The following is a 15,477-nucleotide window of genomic DNA, read 5'->3' as shown; positions in this document are numbered from 1 at the left end:
CCCCCCCAAAGTGCGGCAGCAAATAGGGTAAAAACGTAAGTTTTAGTTATAGATGAACTCTTAAAACTCCTTAGCACAAGATTCTAAGGTAATGGCAAAGGTATTCAAAACTGCTTCATGTCATAGATTCCAATCTTAAGTGTGACACTCCTGTATTTTTATTCCTCCATTCCCAAGGCTCAAACCCGAAAACTCAAGTTAATTGTAAGAGAATTTCATCCATCCTACCACATCTCTAGTGATCTGTAAATTTCTATTGGAACACTTGTAGTCATACTTCACCAATTTTTCTATTTCTGTTAAAAGGGGAAATCTCATGGAGTCTATGCTTCTTACAAAGGTTTTCTTTGTCCTATTGAACCATTAAAGGCATGTCCAACCTTTACCCCATTATTGGTCCCAAAATGGGGATTTTCCCATTTTGGGGACAACTTATTCCAACCATTACCCATTTTTTCTCCACACTTTTTTATATTCTTATCTCTCTTCTATATTATATTATTATCTTTCATTTCAATTTTATTTTTTAATCTCCATTAGACAAATTCCATCTTTTATTTTTATTAATTTGTAAGTTCCATTAAAACAATTCCATAATATTTTAGCAACATCTAATATTTTATATTTGCACCATTCATTTTTTGAGATAATTATATATTTTTTGTACAATTATAACTTATAATAAAATTAACTTACAATTTTACATATAAATAATAAATGCACGAAAATTAATTTATCAAAATTATACACCAAATTTAAGATGTAAAATTAATATTATAAAGACATTACATAAACATAATTAGGTATATATAAAGAGTTAAATTAAAAGATTAAATAATAAAATACTAATAAAAAAGTGATGAATAGTAATGGGGGAGATGAATAGTGAGCCCTCATATTTGAGGGAACACTATTCATCCCCCATTTTTGTCCAAAATGGGGGAGGATTGGAGCTAAATTACCAAAAAAAAATCCCCCATTATGGGAAATGGGGGTAAGGTTGGAGATGGCCTTAAGCATGTATGTATTCTAGTGAACGTAGGATACTCCCTCTAATAGCATAAAAAAACTATAAAGTAAGGGGGAAAAACAGAAGGAACATCCACATCTTGGAGAATTTCCGTTTCATTTGAGCTAGTTGCTAAATGTTTAATGTTTTGTTTCAATGGAATTCCCTTCTCTTGCATTATGGACCTAATCTCATATTGTTTACTTGTCATTCACTATGTCCAAAACCTGCAGAGGTATGGTATCAAAAGCACAATCTCTATTTAGCTTCTGAACGGGGCTAGTAACTCATATGAACTCAGCAAATGCTGCCTACAACTAACGGAACAAAATGAAACTAGTTATTTGACCCTCCTTTAGAATTTTTGAGGGGAGGCATAGACGTCTTAGCAAATGATCATAAGCTAATCATAACTAATTAATAGACATTCTCATCCCAATTATCACTTAATCAATGCTAAAACTAATAGTATAATTTAGTGTAAGTTTTTACCTCTACTACACCCACATGTCCAAAATCAACAGCTTAATATCTTAGCCTATATTGCAATAATCATAGAGCATCCACAAATATTCTTCTATATATGGATAAGCCTGGGTGATGAACAGATCTAGTTAGCATAGCCACAATACAGCTGTAATGGGAGACAAAAAGAGCACTGTGTCAAAAGATGGACAATGAGTGAGAGGCTAGCAAGCAATCATCACCAATTTGATAAACTTTTGATTGCCTTTCCTCTTTCTTTTTCTACTTTGCTTTTGTGATTCCAGTATCACTAGGTGTTGCTACAAAAAGTCTAGCTTGAATGAATCTTGATAGCAATAATTTCTCCCCCACCACCTTTCTTTCAAAACCTTTATCATAATAAAGCAAGTGCTAAAGCCAATCCTGCTATTATGATTGAGATAGGTTATATATCCTATGCTTATAGTTTGTGGGGTCACAGAGTCCCATCCTTAGCACTGGTCAATGCCTCTACTCATTTGTTTGCATATAAAATTCCCTCTTTTCCAGCACAAAGTCAGGAAGAGATGTAGAAATATCATAACATAATCCTCAGTCATGGGGTCCCTAAAGGTAATAAAAATCAGCTCAAATCTTGATCTAAGTAACCTAGACAAAAGGGTACTATACTTTCAATTCTACAGAAATGAATCAACAATAATCTCTTTTAAAATACCGGACCACGGTACAGCAATACCGTCGATTTACTATTACACAACATGATAATATGAACAGATCCGAACAAACAGACTAAAACATACTCTGTTTTGACCTGCCAAAGATGATTGAGATGTATACCGCTAAGTAGTTCTCAAAAGTCAAAACTATCAATGTACATCGTACATACCGACATGTTTGAGATGTTGAACATTAATACAGATGGGTATCAAACTCAGGATTCAAATCTAGGATCGGCATGTCCTGTAAACCTCACCCCTCATTACATCTATTGGTGTGTGTTCCGAAGTGTAACGCTCAGGGCCTTGATACATTCCTGTCTTCTCCAGAAGGTTGAGTCCTTCATCCCTACCAAATCTTGAGGCATATAGCTTGAGGTACTCAATATCCTAAAAAGGAATCAGTCGCCAAAAAAGGAGTGAATACAAAAAGGGGAAATGAACGTAATCAGGCAATTTAAGAGATAAAAAATGAAGACATCATGCAAAGTTCAACATCTTTCTTCTGATTATTCGAGAAGCTTCAATTTATAGAAGAACAATAGAAAGAACTAAGAGGGATATGTACAGAGAAGGTATCTCATTGAACAAAACACAGCAAAACATTGTAACTAAGGAGTAAACTGAACAGAACAAATATCTGCAACTAATTCATATAAATGGAATGACTGAAGGAAATAGAAGTGTTGAAGTCTCTGAAAAAGGACCTAACAAGCTTCAGCAAAAAAAGGGCAGCCCGGTGCACTAAGCTCCCGCTATGCGCGGGTCCGGGGAAGGGCCGGACCACAAGGGTCTATTGTACGCAGCCTTACCCTGCATTTCTGCAAGAGGCTGTTTCCACGCAAGATTCAGCAAGTTAAATTGAAATCCAAACAGGCCGTATTTAACTTAAGAATGTGCTGGGGGAAAGACATCAAAAAGATCTTGTTCAAACATGCAAAGAGAAGTGCATCCAATTGTTTGTTCTGTAACACGGACAATATTGCACCTTCCAGCCCCTAAAAGTTCAAGGGGACTGCATGGTTGATGCCTTTCGACATGGTTCTCAAGGGTCACAATTGACAGAAATGCAAAGATACTGTGAGAGGGGGAAAAAGTGAATATAAAGAGTACCTGCAAGCCACTCAAGAGACGCTCCAGTCTTAGTGAAGCAACAGGTTGCTGAGATGATGAGAACACCTGACCAGGGTAGAACAGGACTCCATCACCTGGAGGAAGTCCACGCCTGAACCTAATCTGCAGACAGATACTATTTGTGTTGGGCATGAAAAACAGATACAAAAATCCATCACTACAGTTAACCTATACAATATAATTTATCTATCAGTTTTATGTTATGCAGAGGGATGCACTAACCTCAGCACTGGGAACTGTTGCCTTCTCATAGCAGTTGGCACCCCAATACAAGAAACCTGTTCCACCTTCCTTCCACACACGCCACATCACAGCACGATGTTGAGTGCCTCGCATCCCCAAGTGCCAGTTTGGATGAGGATCACCTGGTCCCAAGCATACATATGTCCACCACTCCTGCAAAAAACATAACAAGCATTGAATTCATTCATAGTTCACGTACAGAAACAGGAAAATGCTAAACAGGAATTAAATAGCAAAAAGCATAAAGAAAGAAGCACTAAAGCCTGCAAGTGCAGTTGCACTCAGATGGTGATAATCTAATTTGATTAACTACTCCACCATCGCAAACAAACCAAAATGTTTCTAAGAAGGACAAATCCAAGGATAACATAGAGGAGGTATCTAAATCAAATAATCTCATCCCTGGATATCAGGAAACTAAACCTGAAGATCCACATTGAAGACTAATTTGCAGAGCACTTAATGCCTTTAGGCTGAAAGAGTCAAACATGTTAGCACAGTATTAAACTTAGGCAAAACGCATTAGCTATGAACAAAGCTTCACTATAACTTCTCAAAATAAGATACCAATTTTCATTGGATGAGAAAAGTAAAATGCTAAAACTATCTTGTGCCATCTTGATGTCCTTATGAATTAATTTGTCATATACACTTGCAAATATCAACCACTTCTATACATACAGATTATTAGAATGTTAACCATATAAGGTGGCCTTTGTTGAACTCTTTTTGTGACAATTATGCACAAATTATTTTAGGTTTAGAACCTATGTTGCTCGGACTCTCCAACAATGTCTTCAGGTGCTCCTCCAAAAGTAGTGCATCTTTGGGGGATCTGACATGGGTGCGTCAGAACTTTTGGAGAGTCCATGCAACATAGTTTAGAACTTGATAGGGACCAGATATTGCACAGATTCTATCACCTTTTTACTTTCCTGATCAAGCACACATTCTTTACGATAAAGATCATACATTCTTTAACTTCTTATCGGATATAATATGATCAGTTTATAATGCTTGAAAAAGAAATGAACTTTATCCAAGAATTATTTGTAGCCTAAGATAGAGAGTTCTTCTCCACCAGTGAGGGAATCAATAATGAATGGGGTGCTATCTGATGATTGATAGTCTTGTAAATCAAATAGAATATCCAATATTGGCATATGGAATGATGTATTAAAACCACAGACATCCTAGAATCTCGGGTGCTAGGCTCTAGTCCTCAAATAGAGTTCATAATCAGCAGTGTCTGCAGGCAATAACTTATGTTGTCACATTAGAGGGGAGAAAGGAAAAGAGGACAACAAGACTGTGATATCAGCAAGGAGCCGCTGATCCTAGAATCCGTATGACACTTCTCTGCATCTTTTCCGTTTCCTCCTTTAATGAGGCTCATATAGTAATGTAAGTGAATTCATTGTGTACTCCGTAATAATCCATAAAATTAAATTTCATTACCTCACCATTTTCTGTTTGTATCTCTGCGATGATATCCTTTGCCAGATCCTCTCTGTTACCAATAACCCATTCACTGAATAGAAAAGGAAATATGTCAAAAAGCCTAGTAAGTGTATCTTCTCTTCTGTAGTAACTTATCAACAAGGAAGAGAATCCAGACCATCTTTCCAGATGCAACTAGTGGTCATCACAAAACAGAAAAGGGAAGAGATCAAAAAGGAACTAGGTACTCCATCTATCCTATTTTCTATGACAGTTCTATTTGGGATGTATTCAAATAATTTGAAATATTTCTAATTTTAAGAAGTTAGTTTATAGTACATTCATGTAATTCTTAGATATGTAAATAACATTTAAAAATTTAAGAAATTAATATCTGAATTCACACCAAATCAGATGGTTTGACCCTCTTATTCCATAAATCAGCCATTCTTTTTTATGACAAAGGAAGAAGCATATAATAGCCTGATAATAGGCTATATATAGGTAGTTTAGCGACCATTTACGCCCCAACTTAGCTATACGTTATTGCTATATGAAGGTTAAATGACAACAAATGGCTCTAATTATGAATTTTGTGCTTTGCAGGAGCAAGTCCTAACTATGAGGACATTAAACAATGTTTGGAGTTAATTTGGAGCAAGGAAGGCCAATCGGAGGTGAGTGATGGAAGACAACTGAGCTCCAGGACCGCGGCCGTTGCTCAGGCCGCGCACGAGAGGCAGAAAAGAATGCATTATGCGCGGTCCAACCGCGGTTCAACCGCGGCCGCGCTCGTCACTCCGAGGAACTTTATTTCCGGGGTAAATTCTTAAGTTCGGGGGCAAATCTCCTTAACCTATAAGAAGCTCAGCTCGCCCAAAAAGAAGGTATCAAGGTTTTTGAAGGATTGTTGAAGGCAGGAACATGCAAGAGGCAAGGCGGAAGATTCGGCATAGAGTTGTACCTTTCTTCCTCTTGTTTTTATCACTGATGATGAATTCTACTGTTATGATTGTGAAAACGATTATGCGTAGCTAAACTCTTAATCTAGGGTTTTGATGGAACCTCTTGGAGGATGAATTTCTTGATATGTTAATATAGATTTGCCATAGTATTTTCTCTGTTTGTTCAACTATATTGTGATTGCTGTTGATTGAAGGGCCCTCAATCGGCTGTGCCTATTTAGTATGCATTACTCGGGAAGGGTGTGCATATTTAGGTAATTGTTGAACAACACCACTCCTAACGTATATGAGGGATCAATACGAAGGGTTTAAAGGTGGGATTAGGGATAACGGGTGCGATCTAAGTGAGCTGTAACTAAGGCCAGCTAGCGTAATTCGGGAGAATATGTCTAGTATATTGTGGTAATTACTTGGGAGAGAGTTACGACAGTCAGCTCATGATCGATAGAGAAGACTTAGCCAAATTTGTAGCAAACATAGCGGAAAGGATTCCGACAAGAGGAGAAATCAGAACCTTAGACCATTCTCATTCTTGCTTACAAACCGTTTATAGTTAGTCCTTAATTACTGCATTTTTATTACATAATATTTAGTTAATAAACACCCAATTTGTTACTCAAATATCTCTAAAGATTGAATACGTGAATTTCTGTGAGTCCAATAACTGTGATTTATGATAGGTTAATTCCATGTGGGATTCGACTCCGGACTTATTAACCAGAATATATTTACAGCGACCGCTTTGTCCTTTTTATAAGGCATAGTTGGGCGTGATCATAACCCGTTAGAAATTGAATTCTTCTAGGCTTGCCTCCAACCTCCAAATTTGAATCAGGCTAAAGCATGGAAAGCTGGCTTTATTATGCATTCAATGGTTTTCAGAAAGTATTAGTGTGCAACAGCATTGTTTAAAGAGTAATCTTATTTAGCATCAACTGGTCTAATATTCATATGACAGCTATAAAACAAAATAGAACATCCAAAGAGCATGAGAGGAAAAGAAATGGCTACAGAAAAGGAAAACAAGATCTTTATCCAAAAAAAGATAGGTCATGATAAATGGAAAGAAATACTTAAGTATCTAGAATTTAAAATATGCAGTTAATAACAATGGATGCTTTCACTGTACTAAATCCAAAGATTGCTAATTCAACTGTTTCATATCACTGGACTCAGCTCAGTTAGTGAGACTTCCAGATTAAATAATCCTGAACTAGTGCCCAATTTATTCAGCAACCTCTCACAATTAGCAGTCTATATTCCCGCCATCTGAGCTACAATGCTCGCAAAATTAACTTTTCGTTTTTAAAAAAAAAATAAGCGGCTCAATTTTTAATTTACTATTTTGTTCTTTATACTTGTATGCGGGCACTAACAAAAGTTTTCCGAAAAAATAAAATCACTACCTTGTGCAATATATCTGAGTATGAGGCCGTAGGAACTCGGGAACTTTCAGAAAAGCCTCAAAGTTATTTGAAGCAAGAGGTGCATCACTTGGTCCTGTAAAATAAGAATGGTATCCAGTGAAGAAGTTTTTCCATGTGAATAACGATAGCCAAAGAATATTCCAATCAGACAGATCTAGGCCAACAGAAAATAATATTTAGGTTGTCAATCACAAAAACCAAAAATCATGTGAGATTGTATCAACTGAAGCTTCATTTGATGTTGTGTCAGTGACATTACTCAAATTTTTACCTTAACATTTCCCAAAAAGCAATTAGAATGGTAAAAATTTCCTATCAATTAGTTCAAGTCATGGTTATTCTCAAAGTTTCCAAGTCATCAAGGGCATTTGATCATTTGATCATTCTTATAAAAGTGTAGGCGACAAATGTAATGACTGGAAACGTTAAAGTACGCATAACCGGACTACATCTAAAATTTTCCCCTAAAAATTTGTTTCAACAAATATCACATGCCAAGTTACATTAGAGAGACAGTTGCACATATTCCAAGAAAGCATTGCATGATATTTTCACATCCTCAATTATTTCAGACATGTAAGATTTACATCCTGCTCATGGAATAAGTGAGTTAAACATAAAGTTTCTGCAAGAACGGCCCACTCAATGAGACTCATTAATCACTAAGATGAAGAACTTCTACCACTTCTATTTTAAGTTTCTTTAAGAAAGAGAAGCTTCATCGTCCTCTTTGCTCTTTCATCACTACAATGTAACAGTTAATACTCTTGAGTCAGCAGCTCATCTATATGATCCAGAGTGGAAACATTGACAGCTAAAATCTAATTGTTTAACTCCTGACAATTCAGTCTGTCCTCACAGATATGGTTTTTTCAATATAGAATAATAGGTTCATTATCCAAACAAATATACTACAATTCTATCTAGTATGACAAATCTCTTCAATCTCTGAATGGCAACGAAAGATATGGAGATAGACATATAAGTATCATGCACAATGTCTCATTGGAATACATACACGTAATATACAGAGGATACTTCCTCATGCATCTACTGAAGAGAAGAGCTGATGCTCACCGCAATAGTAAGTTGTCAGAATACGAGCATCAGGTGCATAGGCATGAATCTCACTGGCCATGCTGCGGATGGCATCATATTGTTCGACGTTGAGAGGCTGACCAGTGCAAATAAAACTTCTTTAGAGCATAGAAACAATAAAGATAGGCAGCTACCATCAATTGTCCCCTCTTGTGAAGCAGGAAAAGTAGGTAAAAAGGATAACAAAATCCAAGGAGGAAAAAGGGGAATACAAGTGCTACTGTATGAATGGAAGCAAGAAAATATGTTTATCCCAGGCCCATGTTGTGTTGCTTACCTTCTGCAGAAGACAGTGCTAAGCACTATGAGTCTGTAAATACAGAGTGGGATTTCCCCTTTTTTGGTATGAACAAACGGATCGGTAGTTTGAGACAAAACAGGAAAAAGTTTATGTGTATGACTCCAACAAGTTTGTTACTGAGGCATGGTTGGTGGTGTATTTTTTGATAAAGTAAGTGATTAAACATAGTTGTTGGTGTTATAATGACAACCAGCATATTTTAGGAAAACTATGATGTTTTTTCATCTACAAAATCAGAAAAGCAGAGCAAAGCCCAAGTCCAGCTACAAACAGGAGAAAACATGACTCTGAACTGCAAGTGTCGCTAGAATAATGTAAGGCCTGTCATATGTGCTAAAAGACTAGCAATTCAACCCGCCTCAATCTGCTCACTTACCTCATCCCATAGATAGAAGTAGGCTTTCCTCCAATGGTTTTTTGTACTTAGTATCTCTACCTCCCTACGTAAGTAGTCCTTCGCAGTACCTTCGCTAATGCCAAATTAAGAAGCAAAAAGAAACTGATCAACTGGTACAGAAAATAAACCATGGAATTTTTGGCAAAGAAATTATCCAACGTACCAGGGGACTAACGGACCATAAGGTACAGCATATGCCGCAAGCCGAGGGTCCGATAAATACTCATCTGATTTTGGATGGTCAGCTGTAACAGCATTAAGAGAAAGACATTTAGTTTATTGTAGATAAACTTGAGGTAAAGGCCAGTAAGAGAGCAGAACTGGAGGTGCAATTACAGTTTGGCTCCAGTTTGGCTCCTTTACAAACTTGTCTATTCTGAACTTCAGTTACATCTAAAAGTAAGAGGGCAAAACTTCATTCAGTTTCCATGTACAAATATACAGAGCATCATATACCTGGCCATGGCGAGGTGTATGTTAAAACTCTCATGCCATTGCCCCACCTGCAGAAGTATGGACTAATTCGATATTGAAGTAGCCATTTGAAATGCTGATCTAACAGCTGAAACCATTCACTGCTTCCATGCTCAACCCCAAACCGATCTTCGATAACAGTGTCAGATATCTAGACTAAATTAAAGAACTCCATCCTCATTTGAAAATTCAGTTGATTTATCACAGAAACTAGAACCAGCAGCAGTCACCCACTAGTAGAGACAAAGGGAGATAATTTAGAATATTTGGCCTTTTCAGGAAAATGTATGATATACTAGTTTACAGGAATAACAGAAAAAAGGGAAAAAACTAATAGACAAGATGTAGGCAGCACGTGAATAAACTTGTAAAAGTACCTCAGTCAACAGATATGGCGACATTCCAAAGAAGAAGCTAGCCAATTAGCAAATAGAACCAGTCAAATCAACTATTGGCAGGCAAAACATCAAGTCAACATGATGCAAAACACATGACAATTAAACCTGATAAATCAAAAATCCTATGAATTCAATTGAGAGCCATCTTATTCCAGTAGCAATTCTCCACAACCAGTTAATTGGCTTGACGTAATTTCTAACCAAATGCACAAGAAAGGATACACCAATCACAGCAGGGACAGAAGGAGTAGCTGGAAGCACAAAGTCCCAGACTGTCAAACTTATCTTCAACCGGATAGAAAGGCTAGAAATAGAATCTTCTTCCATCATATCTATGGGCCCATTATCTGAAAAGAAATCAGAAAATGATGGGGATAGAAGAACTCTTCTTAAAGATGAAGTTGCAGATTTGACTCTTTCTACCTAAAACAATAAAAGCCGTTATGAGCAGCGGCTTTGCAAATCCAACTTGAGGAATTATAAGAGTTCATATGAGGCATGTAATTTCAAAGAGACCAACCACTTCTTCCAATGGTTTTCCCTCTAAGGGTTCCACAGCATCAAGACAATCTCTCAGTTCTCTGAATAGTTGATGCTTCTCCACTTTGCTCAGGGATTGGCTTGTAGACCTGTTACAGAAAACAAAGATAATTATTTAATGAACTACCATGAAACAATCCTCACTATCCCAAACAAAACATCTTCAGGACAATGTTGTTGGGAAGTCAGATACTCCAAAATGGATATACACATATTTAACTGTAGAGGGGATAGACAATCACTCTGCTTCAGCTTTGGTGGCAGAAATGATGATTTCTCCATCATATTGACCTGGTGGATGTTCACTCGGGACATCTATTGATACCCACAATACTCTAGTTTCTCTGCATAGCAAGACATAATAAGGTAATGACTTCGGACTACAATAATCGAAACAAATGACTGGACGGGAGTACCATGTGTATACCCAGGGAAAAGGTTCAGTTGGCAGACTGGCATATCAAGTGGAACGAGTGCATCAGGGACTCCTAAAACAGGTACTACTCTGCGCAATGTCACCGACTGGCCAACTACCAATCTGCAACCAGCCAATATTGTTAGTAACTTCACCAAAAAAAGAATCAATAACTTCACATCATATCCAAGATAGGTCCAAAGGAAGCTAAGGACATGGTTAGCGACAAACCTAGCACCACAGGGTGAGCAGAGATCAGTACACTGGACCTGCACAGTTCCAGCAATACCAGATCCACCCCAAGAAACTTTTGGGCGTATGGCAATCTGAATGCTTTCTCTTTCATTTCTTGCTGCTAATAGTGATATCTACCAGATAAAACTGCGAGTCACATACCATGAAACTCTTGCGACCAGAAAGACAACAGAATTTCGATCTTCTCGTCATTTGATTGTGAAGTTTAAGACTTTAAGCAACATATGCATAAGCATAAAAGAAACTTTAAATGGTTCTTCTATTACCCCCGCAAGAGAGAGAGGAAGAAAAAAACAAAAGAAATATCCTACTCTCCCTTGAATGGAAGACCAGTTAATCCTAAAGAAGTGTTAAGAGTGAGTGAACAATAACAAACGCCAGAATAATCAGTATGAATTGCAGGCAAATATTTAGTTTCAGCTTTAACATGCATTAACCATGAGCCAAAAGGACAAAAACAAATATAAAACATTTTTGTAAGTGCCAGCATCCCTGATAAGGACTCATTGTCTCAATAGACAGGACTATTTAATGTCATGGAATGGTCACAAAATGTCAGTATAGCAGAAATATCATAAAAAGCTTATGTAGCGCCAGAAACATTGTACATACAGGTTCCAACTCACGAGGCATATCTTGTGGTCCAACATTAGCTGTGCTTGGCATGCACCACACATTCAATAACTCTAACGGTGGAACTTTCGTAGGATCAATTGCACCCCTTAATGGTCTGGGATCATTAACTCCAGTATCACTCCATCCATAAGCTGTCCCACCACCAGCAACACCTTCCACTGGTGGTACATTTGTCTCCTGGTGGTCCCCTGCAGAAATTTTAAAGTTTAAACAAAGTAATTGTAACTTGAACCACTACTCCAAAACTATCCAACAAAATTGCACATAGAAGAGTGTGAGTAATGCACATAAGACCCACGTAACAAACTTTACCAGAAACGAATGGAAAGAGGTGAAAACGGTTCATGAGTAAACCCCCCCCCCCCCCCCCGCCCCAAACACACACACACAAAAGAAAAAGTGAAACTGTTCATATGAGTTGATACTATATGAAGAAAAAATTTAGAGCAAACAACGATGAAAAGCTGTTGATGTCATACATGCTTCAATTAAACAACCTTGTCTTTCGAAACTCAATATCTACGTCCTGTATGCATGATAGCATTAGATATGAAAAGGACCCATGTAGGTCATGCTGAACTGTAAGGTTCACTAGAGATGGAACTGTAAGGTTCATTAGAGATACAGTACAAAGGTCCATAAATCAAGGCTATTCCAGATGTACTTGCAAGAAACTCACCTGCTCAAGTCAGATTTGACAGCCATGCTGCAAACATGTTATTAGAGTATATTTTTGCATAGATATGTCTCTACAAAAGGAGTTGAGAGCTACGTCACAAAACTTCCGATGAATATATTTCTCTCCGTCTATAACTTACAGCATGAAATCACTCTTCCCACCGATTTTCATACCAACCAGAGTTTTAGCACGGATATGTAACTGTTGGCAAAATAGCTATATGACAAAGATGCAACAAACACATGGCAAAATCGAGAACAGTCCATGGAAGGAACGGGCTTAAGTTACTCAATCACAGAAGTAATCAGTCTATAACTCCAGGCCGCATTCAATTGAAAAGATGACTTGCAGCTGAATACCCCTTTCTGACTCGTTATCCATCAACTTAAGAAAACCAGGAGAGGGCAAGAAAGAAAATAATGAAATATCTTATAATAGTAATCTGGACAGCACCCACAGATGTTTCCATGACAAATCGAAACAACATAGAAATTAAACAGCACTTAGCATCTTATCGCGAATTATGATGTACAGGATTAATGTTGTTTCACATGGATAAATATATGCTTCTTGAAAGAATATTCTATCAACCCCCTTCGCTGATATGCATGTAACTCCATCCTACTCCCATAGTAGAGTTATGACATGCAATATCATAAGCCGCTCTTCTCGTATTCATGAGAGGGACACGGGGATTTTAAAACCACAGCACTGGTATCGGTATGGCAATAACAGAACTGCTAAACAGCTTTCCTATGCACTCAATATAATAGTCCACCTTAATGTTTCATCTTTTTCATTTTCTTTTTTAGGACGTTTAGTACCCATTAACATGCAAGTAATTTTCCATGAAATCAATCTCTCAACTATATGTGACCCTTAATCACTCAGGCCTCAGCACATTCCCATGTCAGCGATCCAATATACAAGTCACAGGAAATTATATTTTACATGTGATTGTTATTCCTAATACACGTATAATTAGCATAGTTTTCAATCAGCAATATCTAAAATTTTGCCAAAAAGTCTAAGTTCCGGGTCATGAGCATTGGAGATGTAAAACCAGATTTTAGTAGAAAAATAGACAAGAGACAGGAAAACAAGTAAGATCACTCGTCACTCATAACTATAAGCTACTGGCTAATTCCAAACAACAACTGATAGTAGAGCAGTCTGCTCGGAAGATACTACTAATCTAATCCGATTACTATCATTTTAGGTGGTAACAGATGAATCATACTACATGCCTATCCAATACAGACACACACACACACACAAAACAAAAAAATCCCACAGCTTATAACAGGGAACGCTAAATCTCAAAAGAAATTAGAACGTACTACAAACTTCTAGAACACAAAATCCTAAACCTCCTTAGCTCAGTGATGAGCTCACCCGACTTAAAGCTCCTAACATTTTGACAAAGATTAATACAATATATGCAGTACAATACTCAAACAACATATCCAAAAACCAATAAATAAATATACAAAAACAAAGACGAATTTATAACCATCCGTAGAGGACAAATTTAAACTTCACCAAACGGCGAAACCTGCACGAAATTGAATTGGAATGATGTGAAATTTTAGAGATCTTAAGATTACAGAGTGGACAGTGATAACTAACCGGAGTTTTCCATTACGGAGGTCGAGATGTTTTACACGAGCTTTCGAAAACAAATTCCAGTTTCGTTTGGTGATGATCGTGCTTTTGTGATTACACAGAAGTGGATGCTCGTTGTATGTGAGGTTTATGCAGCTGATGAAGGGTGGAAATGGAATATTAGCAAATGTTGCAACCCGACCCGGATATATAGCCAAATGCGATTTATATTCGTATTCAAACAAAGTGATTTATAAGTTTGTGTTTTATAAGTTGTAATTCCGAATGTGTTTTCTAAGTCAGCATTTTAATAATCTGATTTATAAGTCGCATTCGCTAACACATTTATAACTCGCATTCTCAAATACCATTATGAGTCGCATTTAAATGCAATTTTTTTTTTGATAATTAAATTGTTCACTACCGGGAATAATATGTCTTTACAAAATAAATAACCCCTAGGAGTCTGCAAAATAACAGACCTTTTGTAAAAAAAACAAAATCAAAGATCACTACATTTTCGAGTTCTACATCCACCTATACTACTCCTGGTTGGACAAGAAGGAATCAAACTATGGATAGTAATTCATTCTCCTCATACACACTGCCACTCTTATTTACTATTACCTTTACCATGGATTTCCTTGGCCACCAACTTCACTAGTTGATCTTCGGTTCTTTTGCTATTCTAAAATATCTTGTTATTCCTCTCTTACCAGGTGGAGTAAGTGTAGCATCCCGAGATGATTTTATATACTTCTGCTTCCGCCCCTTTCTAGTAGCATGCTTTTCAGCCCAAACTTGCTCTCCAGGCCATTTATCATCTTTCGTATCTATCCGTTACCCGTGTAACAATCTTTTCCAACAAAGTATTTGCAAAGAATGAACATGTGAGCTATAATTTCATTCTCAATATCACACAAAGAACATACAGTATTTTTGTTTATGCCCCACTTGGTCAGTCTATCTCTTGTAAGCAATTTTCCATGAGCCATCAATCTCAAGTTAAAAATCCATTTAATTTGATTTATAAGTCGCATTCATCAAATGCAATTATAAGTGTTATTCATAAAATATATTTTATAAGTCGCATTCACCAAACGCAATTTATAAGTCGCATTCATCCAATGCAGTTTATAATTCATCAAATGCAATTTATAAGTCGCTACGTCGCATTCACAAATGCAGTTTATAAGTCGCATTCAAAAATTGTTATAAGTCGTATTCCCCGTATACGATTCATGAACATTCGCCAAATGTAATTTATACTACAAGTAGCA

At 37.0% G+C, this 15,477-nt stretch overlaps 1 protein-coding gene across 1 annotated transcript; it reads right to left on the bottom strand.

Annotated features, from left to right (window-relative positions):
• On the bottom strand, positions 2,150 to 14,400 carry LOC109224474. Its single transcript, XM_019389054.1, has 16 exons — positions 14,222 to 14,400; positions 11,890 to 12,101; positions 11,254 to 11,390; positions 11,035 to 11,145; positions 10,850 to 10,951; positions 10,588 to 10,696; positions 10,290 to 10,490; positions 9,652 to 9,820; positions 9,359 to 9,440; positions 9,175 to 9,268; positions 8,477 to 8,573; positions 7,379 to 7,472; positions 5,026 to 5,098; positions 3,547 to 3,720; positions 3,304 to 3,426; positions 2,150 to 2,580 (listed from the first exon to the last, which is right to left on the bottom strand). Exons 1-16 carry the CDS (start codon positions 14,232 to 14,234, stop codon positions 2,419 to 2,421), a joined length of 1,953 nt encoding a protein of 650 aa, XP_019244599.1. The 5' UTR covers positions 14,235 to 14,400; the 3' UTR covers positions 2,150 to 2,418.

Source organism: Nicotiana attenuata, chromosome 1 (assembly GCF_001879085.1).
Source record: "Nicotiana attenuata strain UT chromosome 1, NIATTr2, whole genome shotgun sequence".
NCBI lineage: Eukaryota > Viridiplantae > Streptophyta > Magnoliopsida > Solanales > Solanaceae > Nicotiana > Nicotiana attenuata.
The sequence above is the reverse complement of the archived record's forward strand: the minus strand, read 5'-3'. Positions and strand labels throughout refer to the sequence as shown.

Coding starts and splice junctions, on each gene's coding strand:
- LOC109224474 (XM_019389054.1), bottom strand. Junction 9,441..9,651: donor ATACACCTCGCCATGGCCAG/GTATATGATGCT, acceptor ATGCTGTTACAG/CTGACCATCCAAAATCAGAT. Junction 3,427..3,546: donor CAACAGTTCCCAGTGCTGAG/GTTAGTGCATCC, acceptor ATCTGTCTGCAG/ATTAGGTTCAGGCGTGGACT.